Here is a 23,639-nt window from a genome sequence, read left to right as displayed (position 1 = left end):
CCAAGTGTTCTGCTTGCAGGCATTGAAAGACCTTACACAATTTCGGCCAAAATTCACGGGGTACCGCCTAAGGCAGCAGCCTCACCCTGCCCAATGGTTGGGCGGCTCTGCTAAGCACATACACGTGTTCTTAAGGTTCCGTACACGTGGTAGGCAAATCCTCCCGCCCGTCCGCCCTTAGTATAAGGGAAGCGTCTTTCTTTTCCTAAAATTTGAGGCAGGACCCCTCTTGGACGGCAGCTTCCCCTCGCGGCTTCGGGCTGGGATATCCCTGCGCTGCTTGCGCCAGCATTCAGCGCGAAGTGTGAAGGCAGGTCGGAGTTTCCCCGCCCCTCTTCCCGCCTGCCGCCACCTGAGGCGACGCTTCCCTCCTTCTCGCCCGCCCTTCCTGGCAAATGCATGAGGAAGAGCTTGCGGCTCCCACTGCGCATGCCCAGTCACCCGGTCTGGCGGGGCCGGGGACGATGCTGAGGCGGTCGCAGTCGCGGCCCAGACAGGCGCTCAAGGGGCGGCGAGCTCAGCGCTAGGCCGGGCCCGGCGTCGCCGAGCTCCCCGCCGCTGTGGAGCTGAGGAGGCCAAAGGAAGCAGCGGCAAGAGGTGCCCCAGCGCCGCCGCCTCCGCCGCTGCCGCCATGCCGGGTCCCCCCGTGGCAGGAGCGCCCCCCGGGCCGGACCCGGAGGAGCGCTACGACTTCCTCTTCAAGCTGGTGCTGATCGGCGACGCCAGCGTGGGCAAGACGTGCCTGGTGCAGCGCTTCAAGACCGGGGCCTTCGCCGAGAGGCAGGGCAGCACCATCGGCGTAGACTTCACCATGAAGAGCCTGGAGATCCAGGGCAAGCGGGTCAAGGTGGGGGTTGGACCGAGTGTGAGAGGAGGGAGGGTGACAAGCAAGAGGGGGGGGGCTGGCTGGCCTGCCTCTCGCCACGACCCCCCGCCCCGCCCCGCCCCAGTTTGCAAGGGAAGGGGCTTCTTGCTCCTCCCACCCCCACTAGCTAGGCAGGTAACAGGTGTGGGGGAAGGCCGGCTTAGGTGGCACCAGACCTCTCTGTCCTCCTCCTGACATCCACAGAGGTGCACTGAATTCATTGCCAACAGACTTTGCTGAAGGGTTTGTGCTACTTTACCCTAAACGCACTATACTAATTTCAAACAAACAAACTTTGCCCCCACCCCGGACCAACAGGTAAGAGCATCAGGTGTGGTAGCTGAGAAAGTTTGGACTGTGTGCACTTCGTGCAATAACACACATACAGTGGTACCTTGGTTCTTGAACTTAATCCATTCCAAAAGTCCATTTGACTTCCGAAATGTTCAAAAACCAAGGTGCGGCTTCTGATTGGTGCAGGCGCCCCGGAAACAAAAGCTGACAACTGCATCAGACGTTCGGCTTCCGAAAAATGTTTGAAAAGCAGGACACTTCCGGGTTTTCGGTGTTTGGGAACCAAGGAATTTGAGTACCAATGCGTTTGAGAACTAAGGTACCACTGTACAGAGTTGGATGCACAATGTCTTCCCTGGCCCACACTGCTGGTCGATCTAAAGAGCATACTGCAGGAATACTTTTAATCCATTTTGTGTCAAGGATGCGCTTCTCAGGTGCTTGCTACTGTCATGTATATACAGGTACAGTGAATTTTCTTAGGCCACTTCCTATTGTGGCAGAGGGATGTAGAGAACATTGATGCACGCCACTTGGGAAACTGCCTATCTGGATGTGCTGATAGTACAGATAGTAACTCCTGTTTTGTGCAAAGTCTGATTATTTAAAAATATTTATAGATCAGTTGATTGTACTAAAACCTTAGAGCAGTTTACAAAAAACAATAAAATCATCAGTTAAAAACAAGTATTCAAAACTTTTTTTAGAAATCAACAATAAGATATTTAAACGCATGTCAACCTTCTTAAGTCTGTATTGGCTTGCCTAAATAAAAATGTTTGTAGGAAGCCCCGGAAAGAGTATAGTGAAGGCACCTGCCTCGTGTGAGTAGGCATGGAGCTCCATGTGTGGGTGGCTACCACAATGAAAGATCAACTTCTTACAAGTTTTGAACAAGGATTATGTGGCACTTGTAACAGTGCCAGTTCCTCAGAGTGAAGCAATTCAGTGGGCGTATAATACTGTAAAAAGGGATATACAATTGAAAAGTGCTATGTATAAAGGTGCTCTGCGAAAAAATGTTCCCTGTGCATTTCAAACCTTATGTGTATACATAACCTTGTATGGAAATCCCTTTGGGAATGTTGTATACCTTTCTGCAATTGCTTATGAATTCGAAATACTTCCAAAGTTATTTATGAGGAAGCTCCAGGATAACCTCAGTTGGAGCATACCTAAAGGAAACTTCAAAAGGATGTTACATAAACTGTTCAAAATCACCATCACATCAGTGGCGATAATAAAATGTACAGGATATGGTACACAGTGCTCTAATTGTCAGGGTGTGTTCTGTTATCACCTAGTTAACTTGGTTTTAAGCCATAAAGCTCCCAACAGTCCACGTCACACATCTGTTGAGTCCTGCTAACTACAAAGGCTTGTGCTGTAATACTGTAAGCTTTTCTTTTCTTTCTTTTTTCTGTTGCTACACACAGACTTAGGATCCATAGCCTATGTGTTTGCTGTGTTTACGTACTAATGCTGTACACACAGGGACTGGCAAGTCAGTTTAAACGTGATTTCAGCCTCATGCAACCCTAAGGTTTTGTTTTTGCCTGTCTAATGTCCTTTTAAAATCATGCTAACACAGTACCTTTCTAAAAAATTGACATATCTTTAGGCTATTTGTGCCTCTTACGTTGTTAGACCTCACAGCAAATGCCATTTTCCCCTTTTTGACTGAGAAATGGAAGCTAAAGGATTACACTAAAAAACATTTTTGAATCTCCCTGTCCACAATGTGACATGTACAGTACCTAGAATGCACAGTGCATATAGGAGAGAGCCTCAAATATGTTTGGTGTTATGACTGTATCCTTTTCTTCAGCATCACACCAGGATTTTCTAAGCTGGTTTGGAAAAGTGCTTCAGACGGTGCTAAACAGGTTTAAGAATAGGCTTGCAACAAATGTCAACAGACTTGTCGCGCAACTGCTTTATCATATGACTCATCTTTTTAAAGTGGCTTAGAAAACTGTCCAAAGTACTAGCAAAGTAAATAGAATACTTTTCCAGATGCCATCTTGGTTTCGAAACAAATAGCAGAGCGATACTGTTTTCCCAAGGGCAAATGCTCATTACCATAGACATTGCTATGACTGTGCAGTGCAGAGTGTGTCCGTACCAGGATTAAAACTGAAGACACTCTTTGCACTATCAGTACAACTTCATCAGATACAACCTTGGAATATTAACTAACATTGCTCAGGGGTGGGGAAGCTGTGGCCCTTTAGATGTTACTTGACTCCAACTCCTTTCAACCCCAGCCAGCGTGATCAATAGTCAGGGATTATGGGAAGTGGAACCCACCAACATTTCGAGGGCCACAGCTTCCCTTCTGTGCTGTAGTATGTGTGTGAGAGAGAGACCTACATGATTTCCTGTGTGGTAGATGTATCTACTTTTAAATATAGGCTATGAAAGCTGCTGGGGTGGATGAAAAACGTTAATAAACATGGTAGTTTTACTTTACCTTATGTGTTGGAAGAGGATTCCATTAATTAACGCCCCAAGGTTTATTTTTATTTTTATCTAAATATACATTTATATTTTTAGTCTCTTTTTTCCTTTTTCCCCAGCAAAAAGACTGTTGGGACATTTTTCCTCTGAGGCTGAAGCTTGGTCAAGTTTATATGCCAAACACACACATGAATTGCAAATATTTTCCTTCCTGGGACTCCACCTAGTACCAGGTGTCTCTCTGAAGGGCTCTTGGAGTAGAGCAGTGCCAGCTGAAAAGCTAAAGAAGGCTTCTTACATGTGGCATAAAATAAAAATAAATTTCCTGTGATTGGCAGTTACACATTACTGTAGAAGAAACTAGATACAAATAGTCTGCCTTTAGATCCCACTAGTAGATGGTACACAGTTTTTTTTGGTATTTTGAACTAATTTTGGATAGTCTTACATTTGAGAAATTCAAATGACATTTCAGACTTCCTTAGCAGTGGCTTGATTTAAATGAGCTTTCCCATATGTGGAGCTTTGACCCTGCTGCAGGAAGATAAAATGGGACCAATGTCTTCTCTGTGTGACTGCTTACTCCTCACATAAAACCATTGTCAAATGGGCAGTTTTTTACAAGTTTGAAAACCTTCCATAAGCTTGAATATGTGTTCTGAGAAAAATACTGCAAGCTGCATTTGCATTCTTCTTGATTCAGGAGTACCATAGTTTTATTTTGTTCTGTAAAAACTAAAGGTATTTATTTTAAGAGGTAAATCAGGATAGTGTTTTTAATTGTAGAAGGCTGTGGGGATAGTTGATGTGTTAATTAACCACAATGCATTTCAGTCTCACTGAATACATGACACACATAGCACCCCCCAACCTTCCAGAACAGAATGAGGGTGGGAACTGAATGTGAGAGAGGTAATTGGCAAAATAGTTTGTAGAGCAAAGAAAATAAGAAGGAGCAATCCATCCACATCCGTGTTCTCCCAGGCATCACAGTGATGAGCAGTGCCCCCATTTGCTTTGCAACTACCCCTGAAACCTCCCTGCCTTCCTCCTTCCCACGGCTGTTATCACTAGTATGCTTAAGCTTTGGGGTTACTGCATAGGAAGGGCAGGTTAACTCCCCAACCCATATAGTATTAATCAGGATGGGAGTCATTTCTCTTGTCTTCTCCCACCCCATAATTGCTTTGGTGGGCAAGAGCCTGAAGTGCCTCTCTCCTGTGAGTCACTCTGGAATTCTGACTTGCCAACTTCTATTAGCTTTGTTGGACCATCCAGCTAGTGTCTCAAGACTGAGTTTGTGTATGAAACAAAAGAACTGACAAGGGATTTATCCACCCTTTGTCTGGAGACTGGTAGGTTTTGGTTCCCATTTTAGTTTCCTCTTCGGACATTGAGTGCTAGTGGTTAGATTCAGGATATGGTTTGGGCATGCGGGAAGAAGGATTTACGGTATATTGCTTGCTCAGCATTGTTACAATCATTGTCCAGAAGTGTGGCTGGCACTTATATTATCATGTTCTAGGGAGCACACCAAATTACTGTGGCCTACTAGCTGTGGAAAGAACTGCACCTTTACAGCAGTAACTTTGTGCTGTGAACTGGGAAAGTGCAGTGTCATCATGAGAAGTACTTCCTTGAGGCAAGTTGAGAGAATACTGTACAAGACTTCTCTGCATCCTCTAAGTCTTTGTTTTATCAACAGATAACTGCAAAAAGCTGTTACTGTGGTAGGAAGGTCAACAAAGAAGGAGATAGCATTTGCGGATCATTGCAGCTAGTTATCAGATTGCTCCATGTTGACACTTAACTCTCATTCTATTTCACATGCATCTGGCAGGATTTTCTGATCTTGAATGCTAAAATAGATCTTTTTGTTCTACCCATGCAAATGCCTGAAGCAATACCCTGATAAGGTTGGTTAGTTTGTGGCTTGACACTGGATAGCTGTGTTCTTATGAACAGCAAATCATTCTGTAGTACAGGCATAGGCAAACTCGGCCCGCCACATGTTTTGAGACTACAATTCCCATCATCCCTGACCACTGGTCCTGTTAGCGAGGGATGGTGGGAATTGTAGTCCCAAAACAGCTGGAGGGCCGAGTTTGCCTATGCCTGGTGTGGTAGGTCCATGAAAACAAACTACAGGAGCTGCTAGTATAACCCCAGATGCTACAAGATTTGCCCATCAAAGTCAAGTGTGAGCTTGCGGCATCTCTAGTTTTTGTTACTTGACCCTGAAGAGATGTCTATTCATAAATCTACCACAAATTAGCTATATTAATTGGGAATAAATTGAATACTTTTCAAATTAGTGTGTACTTTAGTAACTTGCTCACCTTTGCTCAGCACTTGATTTTACAACAAGGATTTTTTTTTAAATCCCATGTGTCGCTTATGCAAATACTTTGTAAGGACATTGATTTCTTAATTATTTTATTAAATGAACCTTCTGTAGAGCTATCTGATAATTTGTTTTGTTAAATCTAATCTTTTGTAATGTCCCTAATGCTGTTTAATGTCTAAATGAAGCTGTTGGCAGTGGTCATTGGGAGATTTGGGGTGTGGTGTCATCAGTTCACTGATGATACCCATCTCTACTTCTCTGTAGCATTTGAATCAGGAGAAACTATGCAAGCCCAGGACCAGTGGCTGGACCAAGTGGTGGGCTGGAGGAGGGCCAATATTGACAGTAATTGATACTATTAATTGATGGAGACACTGTGGGTATTGTCTTATTTGGATGGGGTTGTAGTCCCCCCCGAAGCAGCAATTTTGCAGCTTGGGATGCAATCTATCTCTGCCACTAGAGGCCCAGTCCCTCAGTGGCTAGGAGTACCTTTTACCAGCTTCAGTTGGTAAGACAGCTACATCCGTTTCAGAACCAGGGTACCTTGACCACTGTCATTCATTTGCTGGCAACCTCCAAATTGGATTACTGCAATGTCCTCTATATGGGGCTGTCCTCAAGGCTTGCCAAGAAGCTGCAGCTTGTTCAAAGTGAGACAACCTCACTGCTCACTGGGACAGAATATTCCCATCCTATTGCTCTACACTTGAACAAATTGCATTAGCTTGCAATTAGCTACCAGCCTAAGTTCAAGGTACTAGTACTGGTGTACAAAAACCCATATAGCTTGTAAGCAGGTTACCTAAAATATTGTTACAAGAAAGGAGATTCCAACTAGATTTCAGGAATAAGATTTTGACAGTAAGAGCTGTTTGACAGTGCAATGGATTTGCTCAGGAGGTGGCGGACTCTCCTTTATTGGACGTTTTTAAGTAGATGTTGGATGGGCATCTGTCATGGATGTGTTAGTTAAGATTCCTGTATTGCAGGGGGGTTGGACTAGATGACCCTGAGGATCCCTTCCAACTCTACAACTCTAATCTGCAACTGTTTGAATAAAATGACAGCCCATATGTGTGCAGAGTTTGAAAACACAGTGGCAGATTGAAATGAGATTTCTGATCTGTAGCATAGCTGTCAACTTACAGATTTGAAAATAAGGGACCAGCAGCCTTGAAAATAAGGGACCAGCAGCCAAAATAAGGGACCTGGAGCCTCACCTGTTCCAGGCACTCCAGTCTTCCTGTCCTCCTGCAGTCTGGTCAAACTCATGCTGGTAGCTTCGAGAACACTGTCCAACCAACTTTGTAACCAGAGGTTCAACTGAATAGAATCTGGATCACATGCACCACAAGGCCTATGTAGTCTCATCTTAAGATGGCTCCCTGGCCTGGCTTTGCACTGCAAAGTTTGCAGCAGCACGTGCAACAAAATGGCGTCCAGCATTCAAAAACCCCCTCAGCTTGCATTAACTAGCCACACACAAGGCATGCAAGCTCCATCCCCCAGTCGTTCTTAGACTTCTTATTAGGTGAGCAACACAGCAAAGCAACACAGCTGGAGCCTCCCTCCTCCCTGGCCGGCAGGGAGGGAGGGAGAGGAGCTGCTTGAAATTTAAGGGACATCATTTAAGGGACATCCATCAATAAGAGACAGCAGCGGGACATGGTGCTCGAATAAGGGACTGTCCCTTCAAATAAGGGACACTTGACAGCTATGATCTGTAGATATGGTCCACATATACCCATTTCTCATCTCATGTTTAAAAATATTATTAAAACAAATTCTCCTCAGGGACATTTCATATGAAATACTTGAAAGTTTCCTATATAGGACATGGTCCAATATTATAATAATATTTTAATATTTATACCCCGCCCAACTGGCTGGGTTTCCCCAGCAACTCTGGGCGGCTTCCAACAACATATTAAAATACAATAGTCTATTAAAAATTAAAAGCTTCCCTAAACAGGGCTGCCTTCAGGTGTCTTCTAAAAATCTGTTAGTTATTTTTCTCTTTGATATCTGGTGGGAGGGCATTCCACAGGGCAGGTGCCACTACCGAGAAAGCCCTCTGCCTGGTTCCCTGTAACTTGGCTTCTCGCGGCGAGGGAACTGCCAGAAGGCCCTCATCACTGGGCCTCAGTGTCCAGGCAGAACAATGGGGTAGAGACGCTCCTTCAGGTATACTGGACTGAGGCCATTTAGGGCTTTAAAGGTCAGCACCAACACTTTGAATTGTGCTTGGAAACGTACTGGAAGCCAATGTAGGTCTTTCAAGACTGGTGTTATGTGGCCGCTCCCAGTCTAGCTGCTGCATTCTGGATTAGTTGTAGTTTCCGGGTCACCTTCAAAGGTAGCCCCATATAGAGCACATTGCAGTAGTCCAAGCGAGAGACAACTAGAGCATGCACCACTGTGGTGGGACAGTCTGCGGGCAGGTAGGGTCTCAACCTGCGTACCAGATGGAGCTGGTAGACAGCTGCCCTGGACACAGAATTGACATGTGCCTCCTTGGACAGCTGTGAGTCCAAAATGACTCTCAGGCTGCGCACCTGGTCCTTCAGGGGCACAGTTACCGCATTCAGGACCAGGGAGTCCTCCACACCTGCCCACCTCCTGTAATTCTGTCTTGTCAGGATTCAACCTCAATCTGTTAGCCGCCATCCATCCTCCAACTGCCTCCAGACACTCACACAGGACCTTCACTGCATTTGCTGGTTCTGATTTGAAAGAGAGGTAGAGCTGATTCTGATTTGAAAGAGAGGTAGAGCTGGGTATCATCCGCATACTGATGAACACCCAGTCCAAACCCCCTGATGATCTCTCCCAGCGGCTGCATGTAGATGTTGAAAAGCATGGGGGAGAGGACAGAACCCTGAGACACCCTACAAGTGAGAGCCCAGGAGTCTGAACACTCATCCCCCACACTGCATAACAGTGTACCCAGCTCCCAGCCCACTAGACAGTCCAGAAGGATGTTATGGTTGATGGTGTCAAAAGCCGCTGAGATATCCAGCAGAACTAGGAAACAGCTCTCACCTTTGTCCCTAGCCTGCCAGAGATCATCAACCAGTGCGACCAAGGCAGTTTCAGTCCCATGATGAGGCCTGAATCCCGAGTGGAAGGGATCCTAACCCATTTCTCCTCTCAAGTTTAAAAATTTTATTAAAAAAAAAAATAACTGTACACTTCTGTAGTAAATATCTCTCTCCCCACCCCCCCTATTAAGATAAGGCATATCGCCTGAGAAATACAACCAATATCTTGTAAGACCTAACAACTTCTTTATTTTTTTAGTTGCAGATCTGGGACACAGCTGGTCAAGAACGGTTTCGGACCATCACCCAGAGTTACTATCGAAGTGCCAATGGAGCTATTCTAGCCTATGACATTAGCAAGAGAGGCTCTTTCCAGTCTATTCCTCGCTGGATCGAGGATGTGAGGAAATATGCAGGTTCCAACATAGTACAATTGCTGATTGGTGAGTGTGGGGTATATTTTGGAATGAGCTAGAAATACAAATTGCTATGCTTCTACTTAATAGGACAATAGCAGCCAGTGCAGAGATATTTTCTTTATTTCCTGGATATCTTGGAGATGAAGAGACATATATTTTCAGAGTTTGGAAAGCTTTGGCTTTGGTTCCTACTGCAGTTCACACTTTCACATCATGCATTTTTGTTTGCTCTTGGAAAAAAACTGGTTTAGGATTCTATGGCCTTTATTCTTTTTCAAATTCAAAAATACATTTTAAAATACTAGGAATTATTTGAGCAAAGCACTATTGAGCCTTCCTCTGGGATTTGACTCTTATAGTTTATAATATATGGTAAAGCTCCAACATACTTTAAGCCAGTTCTGATTTTCTAGAAAAAGAGGAACTCACCATGAATGCCTCCTTTGTTCTCTTATATTGGCTATGGCGCCCACCTGAGAGGTACTGGAACTGAGTTCTGCCTGAAAAATAGCCCTGCTTTAAACTGAATAAACAACTATAGCTTATGGTTACAGATAGGTAGCCGTGTTGGTCTGCCATAGTCAAAACAAAACAAACAAAAAAAATTCCTTCCAGTAGCACCTTAAAGACCAACTAAGTTAGTTCTTGGTATGAGCTTTCGTGTGTATGCACACTTCTTCAGATACACATCTGAAGAAGTGTGCATGCACACGAAAGCTCATACCAAGAACTAACTTAGTTGGTCTTTAAGGTGCTACTGGAAGGAATTTTTTTTGTTTTAACTATAGCTTATGTCCAATATGCCAAATGTACTTTGTTACGGATATATTTTACTCTTCATTGCAGTTTATATATACAATGTTTGTCTAGAACTAGCACTGTAGGTAGCCATTCAGAATCATATTACTTCCAGAGATAAAAGCTGTATTTTAACCACAGTTTAATGTTACATCCTTGGTGGTGAATCTTAACTACAGATTGTTTGAAACAAGCCAGTTTCATGGTTTGAAGCTGGCTTGTTTAGCTGGCTTTGGATGACATGATAAGCTGCAGTTAATAAAAAGTGGAAGCAAAAGCTTTCAGTCTTATCCTTGTGGCTGCGCCAGAGGAGGGGATGTTGGGAATGCCATTCCACTCTTGCTGCAGACATGTGACATGCAACAATCCCACATATCTGCAGCAAGGGTGGAATGGAATTCCCAACACGGAGCAGGAATCCTAACAGGGGATTGGGGAATGCATGAGCCTGGTTGGAGGTTAGACTCATTCCAATCAAGACAAACCATGGTTTACTGTGATGTCCAAACACCGCCAATGAAATACAGAATAAGGAAAATGAACGTTAGTACAGGAATTTATAGTGTGTGGGCTGCACAGAACATTTTAATTAGACAAAGTAACTATGTTGAAGGTGAATGCTTTCTAAGCATCAAAACAGGATGAAATTTTAAATCCACAATCCAGAGTCCAAAATGTTATAAACCTATAGTGGCTGGGATTTCTTCGTCCTTCCTCCACAGACTTTCTGTCCGCTTCCACTTTCACCTGCTCTTTCTCATCTCCAAGATAAGTGGCATCTCATCTCCAGCCTACTTCCTTCACCTGTGCGGTCCTGCGGCTTTCCAAGCACCCTTCCATGAGTCACTGCTATTGTGTCTCTCCCCTCCCTCCCATGGCTGAACACTTTCCCTGACCGTAGGAGATGCATTTACAAAATTAATCTGTAAACAATTCCACTTTCTCCTGCCAGGAAACAAGTCTGACCTAAGTGACCGTCGGGAGGTTCAGCTAGAGGAAGCTCAGAGTCTGGCTGAGCACTATGACATCACCTGTGCCATAGAGACTTCTGCAAAGGACTCCAGCAACGTGGAGGAGGCTTTTGTAAAGATGGCAACAGAGTTAATGATGAGGCACGGAGGCCCCATGTTCAGTGAGCAAAACACAGACAGCATCAAACTTGACAGCAAGGATGTGGAAGGATGGGGGTGTGGTTGCTGATGCAGGTTGTGTTATCTCTAACTCTTACTGGAATTACAAGGGTACCTGTCCTTCCCTTATAATTACACACACACACACACCGTGCTGCATAACAAAGCAGCAGTATCCTTTTCCTGCAAGCCCAATATTTTTGTAGGTTAGACATTAACATTTGCAGGATAATTTTCACTATGAAGGGGCTTTCTTTTGTAGATCTAAAAGTTAGCCTTCCACACCCGTTACTCTGTAGCAGTTTCTACCACATTCCTTTCAGAGGAACTTGTGCAATTTGAAAGTTAAGTTGCACAGAAGGAAGCCACTGGGATCTCTTTGTATGAAATTGTCTGAACAAGAAATTAACTGTGTTACCTGTTGTAAATCCCTGTACATGGGAGCTTGTACAGAAGAAGACACTTCTGCTTTTATGTCAGTGAGTCTTAACACTGCCTCTGTTTTTAAACTCTCAGCATTCCAAGAATCAAAGAATCAGAAACCACACAGTGTCATTCAATTTCTCTGCAGAGACATTTCAAGTATGAAATACTTGAAAGTTTCCTATATAGGACAAATCAGCTAACATTTGTTCAATATGAGGAACCTCCATAGATAGGTTTTTCTAGACATTAAATGTAGCAATGTGGTGAGGGTTGATTAATGCTGCGGGTGCAAAGCTAGCTGGACAGTTTTTTGTCTCACATTTTTCAGACAAATAGAGAAACCAGTATGAGCAGAACTGAACTGAACACATGGATCACTAATTTATTTTCTTTATTTCCATTTTGGAAGACTTGATCCTAAAAACATTTCATTGAATGGAAGTCCTACTGATTTCAACAGAACCTTCTTGGAACGTAAATGCCTTTGAAAATTCATCAGGCTCACTTCCAAGTAAATAGGCTTAGGATTGTAATGTTAATATTAAGGTTTGTTCATCATTTATTTTGCACATTTTTATAGCCCCCTTCTTGGAGATAACATTGTGTACCTCTAATATTCAGTGTTATTAATTTCATTTAAAATTCATATTCAGTACCTATGAAAAGATGATGTTTTTGTTTTTTTACCATTTGCTTCTTTAATTGCTGCAGTGCATCAAATCATTTTTATTGAAGCTTAGTTTCAGTTACATATGCTGATCATTAATGTTGTTGCTGGAGTATTTTTTCCATAGGATGTCATCCAGCTAGGGCTTCTTCTTATTTAACTTTAGATATTAAATTTGTGGCGGAAATTGCAAATCATAAATTATTTAAGGTTGTTTTATTTTTGTGTGCCATGAAATCAACTCCTCATGAAGTTTGTCTGGGCCAGTTTTGTTAAGAAATTGATAAGTGTCTGTAAACTGCACAGTCAGGTATAGGTGATCCCTGCTAATTTTCCTTAAATGTCCACCCATGTTATGGAGCCCCTATAAATCATGAAGCAATTGCTCTCATGTCAGAAATTGGCTCAGGAGCTCCCAATGTGGGACACATTTTGTGAGTTGTAGGATAACCCTTTTAAATAATTGAGCCTGTTCTCTTGTGGCTCCCCCTGCTCCTGCCACTATTAGTCAATGCCACAGCACGTTCTTTCAAATGGTATCTTCTCGTTTCTGTAAGGAAAAAAAATATCTTTTTTTTTTTGGTAGATCTGCAATGTATTAATGAAACTATGTAACTGTTTCTGCTCAGCACATTTAACTTAAGGAGAGTTTATGTTCGTCTCAGGTTAAGGTTATTCCTGTAGTTAAGATGTGCAGATGTTGCCCACATTTTTTTTTCTCTTTTTAGCACCTTAAAACTAAAATAGGATGAATAAAGGATTGAAACCAGAGAAAAAATGCATCAACGGAGGCTAAAGGAAGCTGACTTTCCCACTTGCAGAAGGTGTCTCCACCTGATTTTCAGGGATCTCCTCTTTCCTCTCAGTTTTCTCCCCTCAACCCCATGATACATCCCACTCCATACAACAGGGACTGGGGGCCTGTCAGAAGAAAGAGGGGGTGGAAAGTAAACTTTCGGTGCACTTTTCTTTGGTTTCAACTCCAAAGTATCTGCAAGCTGTTAAGCCAGCTTTTCAGTGCTTAATGTATTGCACCTATTAAAAGGCCTTCAATTCAGAGCAAAGGACAAAGTCTCTGAAAAGCAGGTCCCTGCAACTGGACACTCAGAAGTCCCTGATTGTGTTAGGAAAATCCATATTGTAAATTAAGATTATAATTCAAAAACATCAATTTATGATTATTTCAATTAGCATTAAAGAGAGAAGACCTGGATAAGTTTGGTATCACAGATCATTTTTAGAAATTGATATGATTAATCAGAAAATCCACCCATAGCTATAAAAAATATGGCACCTTCTGTCTGTTTTGGTTTTTTCTTACAAAGTAACTGACTGTAAAATTTGTTTAATTAAAAAACTCATCCCACTGTTTCCAATCAAAGATGGACCCAAAATGGGTTCTGTTGTGTTTTTGCTTGTAGTTTTGAGAGCAGTGGCTTTGATTTCAAGTGTGTTAGATATAATAAATAAAGAGGCCTTACTTTCTGTTAGGGATAGTTTTCACAACTACGTTTTACATAGCAATGCAGTGTGAGGTGTGACAAAGAAGTTTTGCTTCTAAATAGGACTTCATACCAGGAGACGTCAGGTCCACTGCATCCAGAAATTTAAAAAGCACTGATTGCCCAGCAGTAACTAATCACTGTATTTGGGAGTTACAGAAAACTCCAGTGATTACCTTAACTAATTGTTGGTATCAAACAAATGTTTCTACACTGTGAGTACAATCCTTCAGGCACTTCGGTTGCATAATTTAAATGAATAGAAGCTGATTAGCAACTGTGCCTAGTGGGCTTGGATCCATCCCCTTTAGGCCAAGCCCTAAACTGATGTGCCTGTGTTGCGCAGGAAAGTTTACATCATAGCCAGGTCTCAAATCAACTGAGGGCTGTAAGGGTCTCCTCCAGCTAACTCTTTGATGAACTGAAGCCATTACATCTTTAGGATCACTTTGAATGGATTCTGACTTGATGGCACTCCCACGATGATGAGGACGGTGGTAATTTTAGAAATTGATCATTAAATCTACATTCTGGGTGTGATCTATATAAGATTTCCAGGGTTTAAGTGAACAGGATCCCACTGGACTCTGTTCACAAGATTGTAGTCACAAGCTCCCAGTTCAAGACATTATTCTGGGACCACCAAACGTTTCAGAATCGACCTGCTGCCTCCGATCTATGCACATTTTATAGCAAGTATGTTGAGAATACACAGAACTCAGCTGTTAGTGTTGTCTGACATTCTGTATTCTGATGTAGCCTGAGAGTGAATGAACAGAATACAATGGATCTTTTTCCAAATTGGGTTCCTTGTGAGCCTACTGTTGTAGCCCTTGAATAGCCCTGAATTTTCTACAAGTTGAGTTATTTCTCCAGGCCAGTCATACAGATAAGATTGTACTGTACTGTAGCTCACCAAACAATGTGAAGGGACTGGCTTTTGTTACGAACAAATGCTTGTTGCTTCTTTGCTTAGATAGGTAAATTTGAGACCTAACTTTAAAGAGTAATACGAACCTATCTCGTATTTACAGAGTGTTCTGACACCCTTTGGAGCCAGTGCCTAGTAAAAAGGCATGAGCTGTTAACAGAATAGTGCAAGCAACTGGCAGCTGCCAAAGCCACCTGTGGATCTTTGTGTGCTTGCAAGTGTTTCATTGAAAAAGTGGTAATGAGGTTGCAGCAGATGGGATGGCTAACCAGCTACTCTTTGTGTGTGGTCCCTCCCTTCCTAGAGTGCTTAAACCCGATGCCCTACCAGGAGATGGTGGAGTTGGTGGTAATGATTATTTGGGGATTGGATAATGTGTAATAGGGGCTTATCTGTGGTTGGGAAGGCGGGAACAGATATGCATCCATAAACAGAGACAACAATGACCTTGTCTGGTACTCAAGTGGCATGTAGTGCTAGTTGTCCTAGGGATCTCTCTGATGGAAGATGGCAGAATGTACTGCAGGGTAGAATTCAGGATTGTATCCCTAGACTATTGGGTCTGGTCTTTTAATGGGGGAACTTGGTGAGAAAACATTCAAAGCAGTCTCTTATCACTGGAAAGAAACTAAGCACTTTGTTTTTCCTCAGTCTTTTTCGTACAACCAATAGCTGGTTCCCACAAGTTTATTGTGTAGGAAATCTTTTAACAGGTGGAAAATGCATCTCTCAAAAGAAGCGTCCCAGTACCATATAGAAAGAATCACCCATCTTGGACACTGGGAAACAAGAATTATTTGCTACAAATAAATGCATTTTTCTGCCTAGGATTTCTTTTCTTTCCCTCAAGGCTCAGGGCTAAGTCACATTTTACTTTAGCAGTGGCAGCAGAGGAGCAGTCTTCTGGTTGTTTTGCCACTGGCCCAGATCATGTGCTTTGGCCCTCAGCTACCATGCAGATGATCTGTGGAGTTTGTCTGGTTCAGTCAGAGGTTATATAAAAATAAGTTGCAAATTGCTTTGCCCTAAATCCAGTTTTTTCTTTCAAAATATTGTACAACTTCCTCAGATGAATGAAGTTGTCTTGTATCATTCCACATTGCTAGATCAGAATAAAACACACTTGCATGCTAAAGACACAAAACAATAGAAGAGGGAAATGCATTTGCCAAAATTAGTTTAGCATTGAATGTAGATGCGTAGGCAGATTTCACAGATATCGCTAGAAGCAGCACATAGAGCACACACAAGATTCTGATGCTGATACTAAAAAGATAATCATTTGTTCTAAAGACAATTCTCAATTAGGGTTTGGGTGCTTCAGATGTGCCACATTTGTTACATAGAAAGCATGTTTTGTGGCATATTTTCTGCACAAAAAATGCTGTTACTAAACCTGCCAGGCCAGTTAAGCACATATGTACCTTTCAGAATTGATGGCACCAGACATGCTTTTTACCATTTATAATTGGATTCTTTTTGTAGCAGATCTTTTTAAAAATAAAGTACAAACACTTCCTAAAATAGAGTTCTATTTGTGTCCAAATTAACTTGGAAGTCTTTCATTAGAAGGGAGTACATTAAATGTGTGGTTATGTAGCCTGTGAGGAGAGTTTATGGCTTAAATCTTTGAAAACTGTTTCCTGGTAGTTGGAACATAATCTAGACTTTTAAAGAGTAGCTCATAGTTTTGAAAACTTTTCTGTTTATAGCAATAGCTATCAGCCTTAAAATACTATTATTTGTAGTTGTTCTCCCCCCCCCCCCCTTTACTGGCTTGCAAGATTAAATATAAATTTTGCTATACAACAAGGAAAATATAATTTATAAGTACTATGGATTTCACCATTTTTATAAGCATATTACTTATCCACAAAAATATTTTCCAAATGGCATAGCTTTTTTTTTTTTAGATGTCCGCCTTACTAACCTATTGGCAATTTCCATCTTAATGCATGATCTATACAAATATTTGTTAATCTAAGATGTGAATTTAGCACAGTGCCTTCCTTTTGTGTTTTTCAAAACATCTGAAATTAGGTAATGTTGGACATATATATAGATACTTGCACCTAGTTATGTTTATCATTGACCCAGTACGAGATTGGATTATTCTTTCTTAGACACAAAGGTCTCCAAGTATCTTACAAGACATTCAGAAGCAAAAGGCCAGATTCAGCTAACTGGTTCCACCAGTGGAAGCCCACAAAAGGGCTTTCCTCTGTCTCCTCCCTGTGCCCTCTCAGTTTGCCCTGTGGGGGTTGGGAGAACCCCCAGGACGGTGTATGGGAAGAGAAGAGGGGAAATTGCTCCACTGGGCAAGCAGAAATGCTTGTGCTGACAAACGTTTGTACCGGTGCGCTAACAGAATGTACGTGGCAGCAAATATCGGCCACCGTAGTAGATAATACATCAAACATATAATCAATCATCCAGCCAGAGTGACTTTGTATATTACCTAAAAGTGTAGGAAGAGACATCACACTTTTTGCTCTTTTCACTAGCTCTGTAATGTTGAAGGGGGAACTCACACATTTCTTGTGGAAAGAGGAGGTGGAGGAATTGGCAGAGCTGTTCCTCCTTTCTCTTCCATTTTGTTCTCTTTTTCAAATTTAGACCTGGTGGTCTAAATAAATACAATCTTTGCTTCAGAACAAAACGGTGAGTCATACTAGATAAAGCACCAATTTCTCTGAATCCTCTTTCCCTACTTTTAAAACCGATCATCCAGGCAGCGACAGCAGAAGTAAATGCCTTCTGCCTTGCTCTCACATCTGTGTTTGCTTTCCTTTCCTTCCCTCTTCCTGCTCCTCCCTGACGTTTTTTCTGGCCCTGTTATGGTCATGGCTCTGCTTTGCGCTTTTATTCTCAACTTTTAAAATAAACAGGGAGGCGGCAGCATCAGAATTAAGGACTTGGTGACGGCAACTTTTGAATTGCTCAGATGGGCAGAGCTGTCAGAAGTGTGGAAAACCTGGAACTTGAGAAGTGTAAGGAAAACAAGCTGGGTATTATGGGTGTGATTTAGTGGATGAAAACTTTCCCCTTGGTCCCAAATTTGGGTACCAGGAAATAGCATGGAATGGGACCTCTCTCTGTATTTAGGACCAGTGTGTAAGCTCTCTACCTCACTGCACAGCGATCCTGAATCCCTTCTAATTTGTACAACTAGGAAAGAAATTTACAGGGTATAGTAAATAGACAATCTGGAATGGTTTGATACTATGGTTGCCTATGGTGCTTATACACTATCTTAGCTGCTTTGATTGTATTTCGAGAAAATAAAAAGTGCATGAGTGAGACACGTGCATGCTCTTAATATATTGCTGTTGATCACAGTCCTCTTATTGTGATGCTAATAATTTTGCAGTTTATGAAATCTGGTTGCTTGTACTGTGGTATACAAAACTGTAGGGAAGTTTTTGTTTTTAAGCTCTCTGCCTGGGGTGGGGAGCAGACGTTTGAGAGATTCTCAAGCTTTAGAGAGCTATTCCCTACCTTCCCAAAATTTTAGATCTCACAAGAAAGACATGCATGCATGTCCAGCCTTCCATACACAGTTTTACTTCCTTCGGACCCACATGCAAATTAGCTCTATTTGTGCAACTGCATTGTGATGTGTGTTCTCCAGTCCCCATCCATAGTGATACAAGAGATGTAATAGAAGAACATAGTGCCCCAATCTGCCTAAGATTACAATCCTACACATGTGTACTGGGGAATAAGTACCATAGAAATCAATTGACCCTACTAAGTATGCATAATTGGGATTGTTTTTATAGCTAGGGGGAAATAAGTGATATGTATTGGGCCACAGCTCTTTAAGTCCTGCTGAGTCTAATGGGATTTAAGGACAACTTCTTCTATACCGAAATTGCATATCTTTATGAGAATCAGTACTTTGATGTGAGCAGGTTAATCCAAATACTATCTCTAGTTCAGTTTACATACACCGACTAAAATAACTTACAATGATTTGGGCAGTAGTAGGGAGGGACAAGTTAAACCTTTTCTTTCTCCCATCTCTGCTCAGAAGCATGCCCTTCCTGCAGCTGTTTGCCCATCCATGGGGGCAGATACAGAGGTGTGTCAATACCTATTAAGTGTAGCGAAATTTGTCTTGTATGTGTGTGTCTATCACACTTAGTTCCCTTTGGCAACTAAGCCTGACCACCAGGTCATAGTCTGATGGTAGAATCTGTAGAAAGATAGCACAAGGCTATAAATTCAGGTATTGGGGATGGGGATGGAAATGAAAGTCTGCGATTGTGGTGTTGGCACAGTCTGGAATGTGACAGAGATAATGCCTGCACTACTTTTGAAAGTGGTTTTTAGGGAAATATTTAGTGATGAATACTGACATGGTCTTTGGAGGTTCCTCATGTGCTCTGTGTTGTCAGTGGCATTTCCTATTCTATAATAGTGCCTCAGAAGTTGGTGTGTGGTTAAAAAAATAAATCTCATGTCCCAGGGACATGCAGCTTCCACTAGCCATAAAAAAGGCCTGGCTTACATACATAGTGGGGAGAAAGTTCTGATTCATATTGAATTCATTCACTTCATTCCAAAAAGGACTTTAAAAGGTTTGAAGAACTCCGGTGTAAACTGAAGTGTTCTGCATTTTTTTAGAAGTTTTATTGCTTGTAATAATCAAGGTTTTTGGGAACAGGCCTAGAGCCCATCTTTCTGATCACCGGCAACTGTCTTGCTTTTCCTAGCACAGTGTTTACCAGGTGGGGTGGAATGCAAGATGGCAAGGGAACAAAGCTTGCGTACAATAGTCAATTTTGACGTTTTATTGTCACCTATTTATGAATTTATAAGAAAAAGAAGTTTATTTTTAAAAACTATGAAACCTACTTTTTTTGTAAATTTTAGCAAAGTCTGTAGCAAATGCATTGTAATGTGTATAATAAAAATGAGCATTTGGCTAATTTGTGTGTTTTTTTTCATTAACTGCATATAACCACAGTGTCACTGTTCACTCAGCACCTAAAGCAAAATAGGTATTGAACAGAAACAGCAGATTTGCTCCCCCTCCCCCAGAAAAGTAGTTTCCTCAATTTTCACCCCAACTTTAAGCTCACCAGAAGGAGCTTAAATGGAGATCTTGTAAATGCAGTGCAGCTGCTGACACTTCTGTACCTCTTTGGCACACAGGGTTCAAGCCTCATTGAACTGACATGTTCTCTTCACATTTGCTTGGCTGAATATTCCAACGACTTAACCCTATTTTACATCTGTAACAGAGAAGTGGAAATGAGATGGTAGAGAGGACTGTGCTACTTCATTGTAAGGAACTGTTCGTATTTTTAAGACTTAAGAGCCTTCTCCTCAAGGTGCTACATTTTGGAAGGGGGACATTCCACAATTGTAACCTGAGTGCTGAGTGCTCATTCTTCAGCAGGTGTAGATCAGATCTTAAGGGCAATTGGGAAAAGGAGTGAATAAAATAAGTGTGTTGGTCAGAATGTGACTGAGTGGTGTGCATGTGTATGTATAGCTGTTAAAAAGTCCACTTGGTCCTTGCAAAGTTGGCTGGACTCAAGAATCTAGAAAAGCAGGAGAGTCATTATCACCAAACATGACATGAAGGTTCTCAAGGTGGGGGTCTTCATTATTGTTTGGGTGCCAACGTCATTTTGATTCAAGATGGTGGACCAAGATGTGACTTCGCCTGTTTTTGACATGACTCACAAATTATACTGTCCATTTTTAAATCATTTTTTTTTTATTTCCAAAAATTCCCAGACATTGCTGGGCACTCCCTGCTGCCTCAGACCAAGAATCCATCTAGTCAAGCATTTTGCTTCTGACAGAGGCTCCCCCAAACAGCCTGATGGCATTAGTACTTTCTCACCCTTCAGCAACTGGTATTTACTGGCCTGCTACATCTGAATCTGAAAGGTCAGTCTTATCTTTGCAGGTTTCATTTGTCAATAGTGATTAATCACAAACAGAATGTTACAGTGCGGAATTTCCTTGTCCAGAGTGCCAGCTACCTATGCCCTTTTCTAGGACACACATTCTCTCCTCTGCCCCTTCATTTTTTTATTTCCCTCAACGGATTTGGCATTCTGTCAGCACTGAGCTATTTGTATTTCTCTAAACCGGGGGTTGGTACCCTTTAGGGACATCTGCTTATAGTTACAAATGAGAAACTCACAGGCAACGCAAAAACACCTTGTTTTTGGCCAAAAACAAGCCAAATTTCAGCTTGGGGGAAAGTTGGCCAAAGTTCAGCTTGGGGGTGTCAGAAGCCTTCTGGTGCCAGGGAAGGCCCATGGGCACCATGTTGGTGACACCTATTCTAAACCTTAGAATACTTGACCATCTCAATATCTCCTTGCTTCTCGGTTTGGGTACAGTCCTGTTGACACCCAACTCAGTGTGCTGTTAGGAAGAACTTTCTGCCAGTAAGAGCTGTTCAACAATGAAACGGTCTACCTCAGGAGGTTGTAGACTCTCCTTGGAGGTTTTTAAGCAGATGTTAGATGGCCATCTGTCATGGATGCTTTAGTTGAGATTCCTGCAATGCAGGGGGTTGGACTAGATGACCCTCAGGTCCCTTCCAACTCTGATTCTATTATGTGTTTCATCACATTTTAAAGCCATCTAAGATAGGGGCATCATGTGGCAGTACCCCAGATTAAGGCTCCCAAGATTTCCCAAACTGCTATATTCAATCATATATACTCCCAAGTACTCAACAAAAAAACCATTGAAATAAAAAGCCCAACGTCAGCTTCTCATGAACTTGCGGGCATTGGACTCTTTCAATTTGGAATAAATGCAACAGAATGTGGGCATTAGGAAATAGCTGCATCTTTCATTCAATATACCTCTAATCTGTGTGATGCTTACATCTGGTGAGAAGTAGATGCCATGAATCAGTTGGGTGTCACCCTATGAAGGGCAGAGTGTAATGAAGGGAGAATGATTTGGAGAACATGGCTGATTTCTGCCATCAATTGCTGGGCCGACTGTGAAACTTCCTAGTCCTTCTGGGGCCATATTGCCCTTCTGTTGCTTCAACTTTCCACTCACTGAGCTGAATATGAATGACACTGGTTAATAAATCAGTTCTGGAGGTTCTTCTGTCGGTGCTGTTGTTCATATTTTGTCATGTCCTCGGTGGAGCATGGTACTAAAAGCCAAATGCAACATACAATACAGTGCAGCTGTATACTAGCAGAACCAAAGAGTAAGTGTTAATTAAATACTGCATAAAATTCTGTTTGCTTGTAGTTTGAACAGCTGTTAAGACAAGCTGTTTTGCTCTACTGCCCTCTAATGGATAATGGAGGGAATACTAGCAAATTTGTCTCTTCCACTCACAAGCTCTTAAATGTTCTTCAGTCGCAGCACAGCTGGTTCACACTTAAAGCGAATCCATGGTTGGACTGTGCTTTGGGGTCATGTGTTAATCTTGCCCAGTACCTTAAAAATGTGAAACCACGGTTTGTTGTTGGCTTACAAATCTTGATTTATTTTAACTATGACATGGAGTTATGAGCAAACCCAGCACCTGTCTTTAACCATGGCCACACCTACACAGATTTTATTGAGCGACAAAGGTATATGGTAAGAACATCTAGAAAAATAAAACAAACTTTGCAGAAACAAGGCATGGTTTGTCTCATCATGGTCCATTCCTGTGCTGTTTTTAAAAAGCAGGGGCTTAGGCCTGTGTTAAAACCAAGCCAATGGGTTGGGGGGTGGGGGGGAGAACAACTCTGACTGTTTTGGAATTGACAGCAATGTACCAAAAATTTTCTGCTCCAGCCAATAAATTAGAAACAATTAGGAAACAATATTGTGCAATTTGCTTTTTGAACACCACATTCTCCAATGCTTTCAATTAAATGCTGCTTTTTAAGTGCTCCAAACTCTGTGGTAGTTAAGGAATATTCACTCTTTGTGATAGAATGGGTTTGGACTCAGAATCTGGCAGCAGAACTTTGCTCATGGGATGCTTCCACAGGACAAATGGACAGGAGACAATGTGATTTCTGCCGATTCCTCCTGCAAAGCTTGAAGCTGCAGTGGGGAAAGGGAATTGGGAAAAGTCTGTTTCTCCAGTGAGAATCTCCACTGGATCTGATGCAAGTAGAATGAATGCTTCAGTCCACAGAAAGCACCTTCTGGTTCCAACCCATAGGGGGGAAATTTGGAAAGACCAAAGTGAAATACCTTTGTGCTTTAGATGCTGAACTCTACCACAGCTCTCATGGTCTCCTTTCTTTCATCTCCATCTTGGTGGGATAGCTGTTCCTGTAACTCTACCACTATACAGGCTTGCATTGCATTGCATTGCATTGCATATGGCTCTACCATGTGAAGTTTAAAGAGGGGAAAGTGAGTTTTCCTCAGTATTTATATATGTACATATATTTTGGGGAAACAACCCTATTCTCCCCATACTCTGCAGCATTCCTGCAAACATTTCTGTCAATCTCTCATTCTCTGTCCAAACAGCTCTTTGTACGGCTAAGCTCTTCCAAGGGAGAGCAACCCCATTCCCCAACCTATCTCCTGAAGGTGGGGAACATCCACCCCAAGACTGAATCCTGGGATTCAAGCAGAGTTTATTGGCCCACCTAAACACCTAATGCTTAGGGGAGTTTTTAATGTGTGACATTTTAATGTATTTTTAATCTTTGTTGGAAGATGCCCAGAGTGGCTGGGGAGACCCAGCCAGATGGGCAGGGTACAAATAATAATAATAATGATGATGATGATGATGATGACTGCTC

At 42.2% G+C, this 23,639-nt stretch overlaps 1 protein-coding gene across 1 annotated transcript; it reads left to right on the top strand.

Annotated features, from left to right (window-relative positions):
- The first annotated feature begins 420 nt into the window (after positions 1–420).
- On the top strand, positions 421–19,817 carry RAB43 (RAB43, member RAS oncogene family). Its single transcript, XM_083726885.1, has 3 exons — positions 421–847; positions 9,270–9,453; positions 11,180–19,817. The coding sequence occupies exons 1-3, from the start codon at positions 632–634 to the stop codon at positions 11,425–11,427; spliced, it is 648 nt and encodes a 215-aa protein (XP_083583011.1). The 5' UTR covers positions 421–631; the 3' UTR covers positions 11,428–19,817.
- Positions 19,818–23,639: the final 3,822 nt, after the last annotated feature.

This window comes from Podarcis gaigeae (assembly GCF_964106915.1).
Source record: "Podarcis gaigeae genome assembly, chromosome: 2".
NCBI classification, from domain to species: domain Eukaryota; kingdom Metazoa; phylum Chordata; class Lepidosauria; order Squamata; family Lacertidae; genus Podarcis; species Podarcis gaigeae.
Note: the sequence above shows the minus strand (reverse complement) of the source record. Positions and strands in the feature narration are given on the sequence as shown.